This window comes from Gymnoscopelus microlampas, assembly GCF_963454915.1.
Source record: "Gymnoscopelus microlampas genome assembly, chromosome: 6".
Lineage (NCBI taxonomy): Eukaryota > Metazoa > Chordata > Actinopteri > Myctophiformes > Myctophidae > Gymnoscopelus > Gymnoscopelus microlampas.
Genome location: NC_139943.1, coordinates 21,121,793 through 21,136,341, shown reverse-complemented (window position 1 = coordinate 21,136,341; position 14,549 = coordinate 21,121,793). Strand labels below are relative to the sequence as shown.

The following is a 14,549-nucleotide window of genomic DNA, read 5'->3' as shown; positions in this document are numbered from 1 at the left end:
CGCATGGATCCCAAGCTTAATGCTGTAAACATGGTCGATTTTAAGACTCGCCATCAAATATTGACAGCGCAGTATAAAACCCAGAGTTTCCTGAAATGGAAACATCTTGTTTGTCACTGTCTATGAGCCATCTCTATGCTTCATTTCCAAGGCATGATTTACTATGCCACAAACTTCATGTCTACACTTCAAAAATGACAAACCGTAAATTTAGTGTTGTTGTTATGCTAAGGCGAGCTACACAATGGCTGTCCGGGGCATTTATGTTGCGAGGGACGGTTCAATTTGGATGTTTCATAAACAGGAGGAACAGAACCTGATCAAGGTGTCATCTATCAACAGCCGTCAGGTGACATCATCTCTATGGTCTTCTAAGTCCCTTAGAAGTTTTTTCGTTTGTTTTTTTCCATGCATGCAGGTGAGGCAGGGCGTAGAAGCTACACCAAACCTCCTTTCTAGTTTACTGTGGCAGTGATTGAGTAAAATAGTAAAATATAACTTTTTAGACTACGGTAGTGCATGTTAAAATGGTGAAGACATCCATCTTTGGACTTACATGTATCCCTTTCGGTCTAGGATTGAATCCTGTGCCTAACTTCCCTTGTCCTCTTAGTTTACCTCAACTACATTATGTATGTCTCAGTTATGAAAATACTAGGAGAGGCTAGGCTCCGACTAGTGGCTTCCGCGTGCGGTTAGGGTTAGGGTGAGGGTTAGGTATAGGGTTCGTTAACGTCGGAAAGGCGACATGTCGGAAAGCCGCCATGTAACCCTGCAGTCTAGTGTTTTCTTTTTCTGAAAGGGTCAACATGTTATGTACTTTAGCTTGAAAACTTGTCACAAAACATGTACGTCACAGTCCATTTTTTACTCGTCAATATAGTATTTTTAATCAGCTAAAAATGACCTGAACACCATCATCTTCCAGACAATCCTTTTTATTGTTCTGCTTGGTCAAAGGGTCATGTGAACATGAAGCGATGACAGGGGAATAAAATCAAACAAAATGACTCAATACATTTGCTGTTAAGCATAATTGTCTTGCATTACTCATCTGGCATCACCAGACACACATCTCTTTAAAACAATAGACATAACATAGGCTGTTGAATTTACACTCCGTTTCTCCATGGAGAAACCCATCACGCTGTAAGAACCAACAAAGCCATACTGTAGAATGTTGAGCGTGCATATAGAGTGACATGTATGGTCTATTGTCCACAGTATGTTTTGCACTATCCCTCTGCACTGTATGTGACGCCCTGCTGTTATTGTACCATGTTTATTACTGTAAAACTCTGTTAGTTGTCAATGTGTCTATAATATAAAATGAAATCTACATTTACTGACAAGATAGAGGGGTATTTTATATGGAACCAGCAATGTTTTCTGAAGTCCACATTTCTTGCAACTTCTTTTTCTGCTCAGTTTGAGAGAAATGGTAATTTTTGTCCATACACAGTGTATCAGGATTAGGACACACTTTCTTTGCAATGGTCTTAGTCCAGACAGACAGACAGACAGACAGACAGACAGACAGTACTTAGGAAGAGTACTTGAAATTCTACTTTTACTGTGAACATATTGTTCCAGGGTGATTTTCATTAAGCATATAGAGAGTTTTACTGTGTAAACCGTTCCTCTGTATGTTGTTAACATGCAAATGTAAAGCCCAGCGTAATGTTAAGTGTGACCAGTCCTTACAGGAAAAAACCTTTACTGTATATTATATCATATTCCAGTATTGGCAACAGGAAGCTGGACTTTATTGTTGACACGACTCACCATGTGGTTTTGGCCCTTCAGTCTGTTACTAAGGCCCCAGGGCCTGCTGGAATGTTTGTGTACGATGAGAAGTCTTCATCATATCTAATGACGGCAGAGGGGGTGAGTCATAGGATGTAGTGAGCGCACCTGGATCCCACTCTGTCAGCCCCTCTGTACCTGAGCAAGAGCCCAGCCAGACAGATATGTATTTGTGCATTAGAGCCCAGAAATGAATCAGCCATGAATCAAAGGATCCGGTGGACTGTAATTGTCACCTTCACCCGACTTCAAAGTGGGGGAGGTGAATTCCATCCTGCTAAGGTAGCACTCTCTCAGGTCATTAAATGACCTGAGCGTTGCATGGGTGAACAATACAGGGTGTTTTGTATTACTCTTGGCAGTTAAATAATAAGTACAGCTTTTTCTATATGTTTTAAGCCTACTTAAAGTAGGACTTTGGCTATCATACACATTATTTTTAGTTTGTATTGCAGTTTAATATATTCAAGAGCACATTTTCTTCATTTCATCCAAGATTTTTTTTCATTAACTCTGACCATGATGATACTGACATGATACTGTTCAAAAGAATAAAAGTCAGCACAACACTTAGATGGTAAAAATTACATGCTACAATGTTTCGGCCACAGTTGGCCTTCATCAGATGCTGGCCTTCATCAGATCCTGATGAAGGCCAGCTGTGGCCGAAATAATGTACCATGTAATTTATTCTGTGTTTTAAAGTAAACCAAACACATAGGAGCAATGCTGTTGTGCAGACTTTTATTCTTAGGAACTGTCACTCTGTGTCCAGCACCAGCAACGAACTGGATGTGCGCAACCCACTGTTTTGAACTGATATGATACTGACCATGATACTGACCTGATACTGACCATGATACTGACACGATACTGACAACGATACGATACTGACCATGATACTGACATGATACTGACCATGATACTGACATGATACTGACATGATACTGACATGATACTGACATGATACTGACATGATACTGACATGATACTGACAACGATACGATACTGACCATGATACTGACATGATACTGACATGATACTGACATGATACTGACATGATACTGACCATGATACTGACATGATACTGACCATGATACTGACCATGATACTGACATGATACTGACATAATACCGACATGATGCTGACATGATACTGACCACGATACGATATGATACAATACTGACCATGATACTGACAAAATACTGACCATGATACTGGCTTCCTCCTTCTCAACATTAAAATCTGCCATGGTTCATCACCTCATCAATGCTGGTGTGCGTTCCCTCCCCTGTGACTGACATGATACTGACCATGATACTGACATGATACTGATGATGTCAGTCAGTATCATGGTCAGTATCGGCATGCCACAGCCCTGTAACATGGATGTCAGGCCCTTTCACAGCCCTTTCACAGGGATGCAGGCCCTGTCACAGGCATGCATGTCAGGCCCCGTCACATCAGGCCACTATCACAGTACTGTGTGACAAGGATGTCAGGCCTTGTCACAGGGCCTGAAAGTCATGTGACAGGGCCTGACATCCCTGTGACAGGGCTGGTAACATGCTAACATGGTAACATGGTAACAGGGTAACATTTAACATGTACCATGGTAACATGACAGGGCCTGTGACAGGGCCATGACAGCCCTGTCATTCAGTGCTGTTAGAGGGGACTGGTGTGACAGGGCCTGACATCATATACAATTATAATTATAAACCTAACAGGCTTTTTTCACTCCCTAGGAAGTAGATTAATATTGCATAATAATAATCACATACTAACAGTCCAGATGTTTTGTAAATTACATAGGCAACACAATACACAATACAAGGGACTGGCCCAAAAGAGATTGAGAAACACTGTTCTAGAGGAATATGAACTTGCATCCTTCTGCACACAAGTCTTAAATGCTACTACAGCAGTGATTCACAACCTTTTATAATTTACAATTTAGGCATATAGCAGACCCTCTTAATCCAGAGCAATTTACAGTACTAAGCAAGGAAAACACAAGGTAATTTCCTTTACGTTTCGTTAGTGTTTTGCCAATTATTTGGGGGACCACTTGCAAAATCTCCACAAATTGGTTTCAGCCCACAGGTTGGGTTGGGAATCGTTGCCCAACACAATGTGATACTCCTGTGTATTGATGATAATGTTAGAATAAATAAGACCATATTTGGTACTTTGACCTCTTTGTCCTAAACCTCTCTTTTTACTTCTATTTTATCAATGTTGTTATTTATTTCCTCTTATGCCTTTAAGTCTCATTTAAAGAACTTTTTGAATTAGCCTATTTGTGTATATTATCATGCTTTACATCTCTCCAGCTTTCAGCCTATACAGCTCCACCAGTCTATAAATCACAATGTTGTTCACTGTTTATTGTCTATCTTCTGTAAAAGGGTAGTAAAAATAGCAAAACTGCTTCTCTGACAGCTTCAAACGTTTAAAGAATACACAATAATGTGCTGTGGATTATTAAAAACTATACACACACAGTGCAATGGTTGGCTATTAATTAAAAGATCACAAGAAAGAGCTGACCATCTCTCTGGTAACAGATAGGGGAGCAGGACAGGACAGAACAGGACAGAACAGAGGATAAACGTTCACAACTCTACAGCAGTGGTTCCAAAACTTTTTAGCTCAAGACCCAAAAGAGAAATTAGATGTGTGCCTGGGACCCAAACTATAGTGAAAATAGCAGATCTACAAACTCACAATGCGTCTTCAAACATTTTTTTTGTGCTTTTTTGGGAATGTTTTTTGAAAATGTTTTGAAATAATGATAATTAAAAACAAAATTTAGGAACCAAAAAATAAAGGGACCCATAAAAATGCGTCCGTGACCCATTGGGTGCTCTACAGCAGTGGTTCTCAACCTTTTCAGGCCATGATCCCCCAAAATAATCATATTTGAACTGAGGACCCCCCAAAATAATCATATTTGAGTTGAGGCATTACATTTAGTTTGACATGGTTCCACAGATAAACATTGTGGAAAATAGCAGCTTTTTTTTTTTTTTTTTAATCCTCTTATATTATTTGACAATTTGGCCAATGTTTGACCAGTTTTTATAGTATAGTTTGTTGATTACTTTTGATGCAGTACTGGTCTTTTACTTTGCTTTTTTTTAGGTATTAAAAAGTCATCTGTCATCCCAAAATCATGTGGGGAGCCCCCTGGGGATCCCAACCCACAGGTTGAGAACCACTGCTCTACTCTACAGCATGTAGCGCGATTCCTCCCACCCTCCCTCTCTCTTTCTACGAGCGCTCATGTGAGAGTACACTGTACAAGCATGTCGCGCAGGAAGCAAACCAAACCGCAACATAATATCCAATCTGATGATTTGTCCTGTGGGGAAGAATACAGAGGTAAGTTTTAGAATTATTCCTAAAGCTGCGTATATTAGGGAGAAAATACTTGCAATGTTTCCTGTGATGTGAACATCGTTTTTCAAATAACTTTGACTGGAAGTTGGAAAACCCTTGTTTTGAAGTAGCCTACAACTATGCAGTTGAGTTTTCAGCGATGAGATAGAATATATATATGTTATAGAGGTGTGTTTAATAGATTATTTGTGTGGTATTTCTACACATTCCACAGCATAAAGCATGAAATGATGACTGTATCATGATTCATGTCACGTGGCTAATTCCAGTAAGGTGTGATGTCAGTTAGGCTATGATTTTTAAATGCCTTTAAGTGTATTAATATTGAACTGAAACATTATGATTATTTGATATATTGTTGTATAAAGAGGCTGGGATGGACAAGAGATAAATTGTTGTTTATTTGTTGTCTAATAATTATATCCTATCAAAATTGCTTTATAATGTAGCTTTAGAATAATTATAATCCCTGCTAAAATTTCTCAATTATTATGTATTTCACTCAGAACTTTCCCTGTAACTTTCAGAGTTAAATTAACTCTCTGAATTTACTGTGTACGAAGGATTTTAATCTTTTTTTATTATTTTTTTATCCAATTTACGACTGTAAATTGATCATCCTTATCTCCTACAGATGATGGCCATTTGGGTTTGGATACACCCCCCATCATGGATCACAGTATTTATGTCTGCGCCAGATGCTGTGCTGAGTTTAACTCATCAGCAGACCTGCAGCAACATCAGACGGACTGCACTCACGATTCAGTGGTTGTGATTGTGAGTGATAATGTCAATCCACTCTCCTATAGCCAAATATTTCCTGCAGGCTCCTCGCCGCCCAGCCCAACAGGGGAACATGCTGATATGGCTGAAGATTTTGAAATGGAAGACAGCAATAATCTATCACAAGACAAAAATGAAGGTCATGTAGATTTCATTTATTACTCTCGTAGGAAGACTAGCCACGGCAGCTTAGACAGTCCCAGTAGCACCAGCAGTAGCCAAGATGATAGTGGTAAAAGCAGTGGCTCTGACCATGGGGCCGAGTCTGTATTTGGCACCTCAACTCTCCCAGCATCATTTCCTCAACTCGGTCAATCTCCTGAACTGGAAAAGTGCTCATGGTTAGACAGCAATGTCGTCATTGAAAACCTCCAGAGCACAAAAGTGGCCGTGGCTCAATTTTCGCAACAGATGAATTTGGATGCTTATCGCAGTGGGAGTGGTAAGATTGGCATCTCCTCTCTGGTAGAGCAGCTCTTGGCTCTGCAGATCCAGCAGATCCAGCAGCTACAGCTGATTGACCAGATTCGTCACCAGGTTCTGATGTTTGCCTCTCAGAAGTTGGAGATAAAAGAGAGTCCCTCAAGCTCCACTCAAGACCTGTCGTCTTCAAAACACGTTGGTCAGCTGACTCTCCTCAGTTCTCACCTGTCTCAGCAACTAGCTGCAGCTTCTGGCATTGCTCAGTGCCTGGCTAACCAGTCTGCTAAAATAGCTAAATTCAAGCATCTAACAGCAGCAGAGCAGTTACCTGAAAACCATCCTGGCAGTGGAGATGTGCCGTCTAGTTTTGAGCCCTCACCAAGTGTTGGTAAGATATTGACGTCCACAGCTCGCAAACTGCTTCACAAAAAACATTACATGCATTCTGGCTGCACTTATCCCCAACTCAATGTTTTGTCCCAAGCCAAAATGTCCTCTTTGGCTTTTAGTGATAGCTTTGTCGGCAAGACCTCAAACAGCTCATGCTTATCTCAACCTAACTCTACCAGTGAACAAACTGATTCCAATTCAATACCAAGCATGAGTGCCATCGTTGAAGACCTGGATGCATTGACATTTTTGGCCCAAGAGAAGACAACAAATCTGCCCCTTTCTGAACCAAATACATCTAACAAAGACTCTTTCTTCAAACATAAATGTAGATTTTGTGCAAAAGTATTTGGGAGTGACAGCGCATTGCAAATCCACTTGCGATCACACACAGGGGAAAGGCCGTACAAATGCAACATCTGTGGAAACAGGTTCTCCACCAGGGGGAACTTAAAGGTCCACTTTCAGAGACACAAAGAGAGGTATCCTCACATCCAGATGAACCCTTACCCTGTTCCAGAGCACCTCGATAATATTCCAACTAGCACTGGTATTCCTTATGGCATGATCATGCGACCAGAGAAAACATCCACATGCCTGTTAGATAGTAAGCCATCACTGTCCTCCTTAACTGACTTTGCTCTATTGGGATCAACCAGTTTGTATTCACTCATCAAGAAAGAGAATCTCTCTAGATCAATACCCACACCATGTAATCAAAGGGAACACTTTGATGCAACCACAAAGACATCTGACTTGGCAAGAACTGGGGAAGGAGGCTCACTTATGGTGAACCTTAAATGTGAAGATATCAAACCACCGTTGGACTTTGTCTCCAAGATGAACACCAAGCTAGATGAAGCAACCAATATTGCATCTGGTGACATTCAATCCACCTGTGCTGAATCCAACTCATTCAAAGGAATCAATCCGTTGCGAACCTCTGTGACCTCAAAACTCCAGCAACTTGTGGAGAACATTGACACAAAGTCATCTGAACCAAATGAGTGCATTATATGCCACCGCATACTCAGCTGTCAGAGTGCCCTTAAAATGCACTACCGAACCCACACGGGGGAGCGTCCCCATCGTTGTAGAGTGTGTTGCAGAGCTTTCTCCACCAAAGGAAACCTCAAGACGCACCAAGCTGTTCACCGTGCTACACCACCAATGAGGATCCAGCACTCCTGCCCCATCTGCCAAAGGAAGTTCACCAATGCTGTGGTCTTGCAGCAACACATCCGTATGCATATGGATGGCCACTTACCAAATTCCCCACTTTTAAACCAAAAATATGCTATCTCAATTGGTTGTGGCGATGCATTCATGGACAAAAAGAACTTGAGTGACCCAAGGAGCTTCTCCAATGATAACACAGAGAGCTCACAAAAGAGTGGCTTTTCAAGGTTAAATGCCATGTCCAGCAGTTTGTCTCCATCTCCATGTGATAACAGTCCATTTGATGACCACAAGAATGCCACCTTCCAAGGGCCAAATGTGGAGCCACAGACTAATTGGATTAAGATGGAAAGGAATGAGGAAGCCAGCAAAGAAGGTTTTCCCATGTACCTCACACAACCAGCTTTGTCTGATCAGTGTCCATTAGAGCTTCCCATTCATCAAGATTTAACCTCAAATAATGTTTTGTCTCCAAATAATAATAATAAGACAGCTGGCTTTTTGGAACCACACCAGCCGCAGGTCATCACAAGCGCTTTGAAGCTCATTGGAACCAGTGTTGGGCCCCCTGACCTAAAACCATTTAACCACCTAAAGGACACCCCAAACTTGCTACTCCGTGAAAGGAGCATCTTTAAGAACACAATTTGTGACATATGCGGGAAGAACTTTGCCTGTCAAAGTGCTTTGGACATCCATTATCGAAGTCATACTAAGGAAAGGCCATTTATCTGCACGACATGCAGCAGGGGATTTTCTACAAAAGGAAACCTCAAGCAGCACATGTTAACCCACCAAATGAGGGACCTGCCATCACTGCTCTTTGAACCCTCAAATCCCAACCATGTATCCAACCCCAATCATTCTGTGTTGTCTATGAGCTCACCAGTCATCAAGACGGAGGTCAATGGTTTCCTTGGAACCTCCTTTGGGAATGATAGGGTCACTTCTAGCATGTCTTTGAACTCTTCAGTATTGATGCCCCCGGTCCATACCACTGTACCACCTCGACGTACACCTAAACAGCACTACTGTCACACTTGTGGGAAGACCTTCTCATCTTCCAGTGCTCTGCAGATACATGAAAGGACTCACACAGGGGAGAAGCCATTTGCCTGCACTGTCTGTGGACGGGCTTTTACAACTAAGGGAAATCTAAAGGTATATTTCATGGATTATTTGTGATATTAAATGTAGACACATTTAAGAAAAAAAGTGTATTTGCTTGCTGGCATCTAAAGGTTACGCTGTAATGTAGCAACACAGCTGCTGCAGCTACTACAATTAATAATGGGTGTGTTAGACTTAGGTGTGCAAATGTGACCATGCCAAATGTCAGCTGACAAGTCAATAGTATTTTCAAATCAATACTTGCTCAGAGGTCAATCTAAATCTAACACACCCTTTATTAATTGTATTAGGTGCAGCTGTGTTGCTTACGTCACAGTGCACCAAGCTCAGCCCAGCCCTTTAGAGGATTTTAACCTTTAGATGGCAGCAAACTCAGCACTTGTGAGTTTGCTGCCATCTAAAGGTTAAAAGCTAGCTCCCTTTAAATTACTTGGTCCTGAATAACAAAATACTTTTGGTTGGTTGTTTTTTCTGTTTTGGGTTGTTGGTTCTTCTTCATTGTTCACCATTGTGTTGTCTGTTATAAGCTTTTTTGTCCAATATCTTCTAGCTGGATTTAGCTCAACACGGAACGTCACCAATGCACTTGTGGAACTGAAAATGGTTTCCTTTGGTTAAAAAGGTCCATCAAATAGGAGCTATAACTATTGATTACCCTCTTACAGGTCCATATGGGGACTCACATGTGGAACAGCGCCCCCACCAGGAGAGGCCGCAGACTGTCTCTAGACGGACCACTAGCACTGATAGGAAGCCGCCCTGTAAAACTCCCAGAACCACCACAGAGGAATTCAGCAGCAGTCATGGCCAACACTGGAGAGTCCATTTATCACTGGAGCCGCTGGAGGCGCCCGCTCCACAAGTTTGACCATGAAAACCAATGATATTTACAGATATTTCTGTCATTCAGAGTAGAGGACTAGCATAATCTGTCCAGTCCAATAGGACTCAAGGAGATGTCACTGTAGGCTTAAGTGGTGGTTTAGGTTCATTACATAATGCTGACCAGAGCAACCCCCTCTCAGTGCAGCGTAGGGATAATGTTGAAAGAGCAACCTCCTGTCTGTTACTGACAGCGATGGAAGAAGTACTCAGATCTTTTACTTCAGTAAAAGTAGCAATACCACAATGTAGTTAGAAGTAAAAGTCTGTTACAAGTAGTCCTGTATTCATCATTTTACTTGCGTAAAAGTACAAAAGAATTGACATCAAAATATAAATGAAAGTACCAAAAGTACTCATTATGCAGAATGTCCCATTTCACTTTTTCTTTTCAAAATGTATCAAAATCTTATGAAAATAGCAGATCTACAAGCTCACAACGTGTCACACACGCATTGTGAGCTTGTAGATCATTTAGTATTTTTTAATAGCTACAGGGCTTGAATAAGTACGGGGCTTAATTGTTCAATTAGGTTTTGTAATGATAATTTAAATCTGTAAAGTGACTTGCAACTAAAGCTGTCAAATAATTGTAGTAAAAAGTACACTATTTTCCTCTGAAATGTAGTTTACTCAAGTAAAAGTACCTTGAAATTGTCCTAAAATTTGTTATTTATATGCATTTTGGAAATAAGTGTATGACCTGTTGTTTTTTTAATGCAGAGATTTTACTACCGTACATTTTTGTTAGTCATATTTGTGAACCGCATTGAGGTGCTCTGTTATATCAATATTATAATTATTAGATAAATTAATTAATCACACGTAAGATCTTGTTTCATTGTCCTGTAAACACAGATATGATCAACTCTATTTGCAGCCAATGGGTTACAAATGATTAAGTAATCAACAAATTACTCAGTTTTTTAGAAAACTGGCTATCCGTTTTAAACAGGTTCAGTTTAAAAGAATATGCCACAGAATTGTTTTGTATTTTTTTCTATTCAGGACATTGACACAAGCTTCTTGTTAGCAATGCCATTGCAAAATCTGGAGAATTAAACCATCACATTTACTGTAGCATTGTTCATCAGTATTCACATATTTTCACATACAAGTTATTTGACTTGGTGAGATAACTTGGTATATTGCTGTAAACAGCAACAAATAATTACATGTTTAAGTTATCAGAAAAAAATAAGAAAAAGGGAAAAAAAGAATAAAGACTATGGAATCAATGTAGGCTATAAAAGGGCATACATATGATTATGGATGAAAATGGATGAATAAATACTATTCCACTTGATTACGTACTGTGTTCACAGGAGTTAGTTGGTGCAGGCATATCAGTGTGTGCGTGTGTGCGTGCGTGTGCGTGTGTGTGTGTGTGTGTGTGTGTGCGCGTGTATATAGTCCCAAACAGTTTTATAACTTATTCTTACTATTGCAAAAGCGAATGGAAGTTGCTTATTTCACACACTTTTAACAAACATTGCTTTTTCCAATTTGAAACTCGGAAAGAAATGCTCAGCTGTGAAATCCTTGTAAAATCTTTTTGTCCTAATAGAGGGTTTGATAAAGGATAGAGTCCATGATCTCTTCCATCATTATCTGTATAGTAGATGCTGTGGTTGTACTTGGAAAGAATTACACTCATTCCTGTTCATGACACCCTATACTGTTTGGTAACAGTTGATACAAATTATACACTTCAATAATAAAATAATATTTTTCCAGAGGATCCATTGGTGTTTCTAGAGTGGGTGTGCGTGCATACGTGCGTACACTACTGTACTGTACTGTACTGTACTGTACTGTACTGTACAGCTACATTTGTGAGAACCAAATGCCCTCACAGGGATAGAAAGAGGATGAAAACTACAGAAAGTGATGACACATTTTGTTTTAAGGTTAATGTTAGTGTATAGACCAATTATTTGTTTACTAACATTGAGACTGGATGCGCAGGTGATTGTTTCACGCAATCAATTCCCAACCTGTTATTTCGGGCTGCGCTGGTTTCAGCGCACCCCAACCCCCTCTTGTGTGTTGGCTAGTGAGGCGCGTCCTAGCGAGACCTGGTAGAATGGGCTTCATTGCACGCATACTGGTTGCACGCATACTGGTTCTTATCAGTGTGACGTCGTCTGTTAAGGGGTCTATAAATCTATGTCACATCAAATTCAAAACACTGATGATGCCCTAGTCAGAAAATCCTATAGGTGACCTCCCCCTTCAGTACCTGCAGGATATGATACAGCCTCATAACCTCTAAACAATAAAACATTTCCAGACACTCAGTAAGTGTTAAATGTTAATCAACCTTGTGTTAAATGTTAATTAACCTTTGTAATGTAATCATTTGTGTATTCATGCGTGACTTGTTTGAAATGCTGTTTATAAATCAGTAACACATTTTAGTTCCATAGACGTTAACCATAATATACTACATGACACATATTCTCAGGTCAAAGAGCAATGACTCCCTTTCTGTCACAACCTATTATACTACATATCTGTCAGTCCCAGTAGCCAGCTTACTGGGCTAAAATGTGAACCCATCTCTCCTGTCTGCCATTAACATCAGAACGATGAGTAATCAGCTGGAGTACAGCAAGGATAAGCCCAAAACAAATCCCTGTCAAAGCCATTCATAGATATAGATCTCATACAGACAGACTGCAGCCATGTATAGGCCTACATAGGCAGTCACAAAGACCATTGATATTACCCACTTAAATCCCACATACGTCGGCTATTTTCAGTTAAACAAAAATGTCGATCTACAAGCTCAAAACATGCTGCGATGTGTTGTGAGCTTGTAGATCTTCTATTTCTGCAAATCGTTCATCTATTTTCCCAGAACGTTCTGCTATTATGACATGCCCAGAATAGGGATGCAAGGGTTCATGTGGTTAATGCATTACGTACAGTCGCATACAGAACATATTATGTATACATGCATTACACATGCACGCACACGCGCTCACAGATCCCAATTGTATTTAACATTGAAATAGCAGTTCTTGACTTTACCCTCCAAATATATCTCTTTGTTAATATTTAGTAAAATAAAAAAGGCACCATAACCAAACATTGAATAATCATGACTCATTTTACTACGAATTGTAATAAACATTGAAAGAGCTGTTCTTGACTTTATCATCTAAATATATAGCTTTGTTAATATTGAGTAAAAATACACCATACCCGCACCTTGATTATCCTATCATATATTCACTGCTGAAAGTTCACACACATGTAGAAAAACCTGGATATTTACAGAATGTAATCAGACATCAGCCCTTTCCATCTCACATGTATTGTTTTAAAATTTGCATTAGTGTGTCTGTGTTTTGTTACCACTACATAACAGAAGCACAGTGGGATGTACCGGCCACACACAATACTCCCAGCAGCAGCTTACTTTAAAAAACTCATTGCTGACGAACAATGGTGCTTTTCTAATCATTGCATATTTCACTTCAAAACTGCCGGGGTCAGCATGTTGTTTGCAAGATGGCATTTCCTTTGTAAGCGTTTCAACAGTGATCATGGCACTTTTGTTACACTGACAATGGAAATATTCAATAACAGAAGACCCTGCCAAATCTGTGCCGGGCCGAAAATCTCCCCTCTCCCCTCTGCAAGCCCAACTGTCCGTTGATAACATTGTGATTATGTCTTTGTTGCAGCGGCGTGCCTACGGCACAGATCATTTCTGATCATAATGCTGGGGGGGACCACCCTTTCAGAGTGGGCCGGCTACATTTGGAGCTCAGTATTTCCAGAGAGAGGCTGGCTGGGGGGATTTAGCAGCGTCCGCAATTTGATCCCTTCATGTATGCGGCCAATAAACAGGCTTAATGTTTTGCTACACCATCCGCTAAGTGTCAATTTGTCACAAACTGACTCTTATCTGAATGTATCTTCATTGTAATTTAATGCTAATAAGCATCAGTTATAGAGGGAGTTGGTCCTCTCGGCTGGCCCTGTATCAGGGTTATCACTTTTGATGAATGTTCCCTGGATGCTCAAATTTGCATGTACTCACAAATCACTTCATGAGTCCTGAATTGAGTTTTTACTTAATGTGTTCCCCTTTTCCCCATCTCAGTAACTGAGTTTATTTATTTATTTAATTTGTTTTATTTATTAGAATGTTTTAAGGCATTTTTATTTGTATTTATTTTATTTTATTTAGATTGGTATGTATTGATTGTTGTTGAGAGCAACAGGAATGAGGGCAGCCAGCAGTAACACAAGTGAGCTGAATTCAACACCTTAACATTGCAATTAGCACTGCTTGTACCACCAAAGAGCCTCACATGACAAAATAAGTGTACAGTGTAACAGCCTGATGATTCATCGTTGACATTCAATCAGTTATGTGCCTTCTGAGCAATATTGGGAATCAGCTGAAAAAAAGATAAGATAAATTTGACTGTTTTGGTGCATTGTATTCTAGTTAAACAAATCATCTGGACACATATAAAGTGGGACACAGTGTCAAAAATTCAGTCATACTACTGAATGTGATGAAATCAACT

At 40.1% G+C, this 14,549-nt stretch overlaps 1 protein-coding gene across 1 annotated transcript; it reads left to right on the top strand.

Moving 5' to 3' along the window:
- Positions 1–6,405: 6,405 nt before the first annotated feature.
- On the top strand, positions 6,406–10,001 carry sall1b (spalt-like transcription factor 1b; the record flags this gene model as incomplete). The annotated part of the gene is made up of 3 exons (XM_084059479.1): positions 6,406–6,805; positions 7,115–9,147; positions 9,783–10,001. 3 exons carry the CDS (start codon positions 6,406–6,408, stop codon positions 9,999–10,001), a joined length of 2,652 nt encoding a protein of 883 aa, XP_083915605.1.
- Between the last annotated feature and the right edge of the window lie 4,548 nt (positions 10,002–14,549).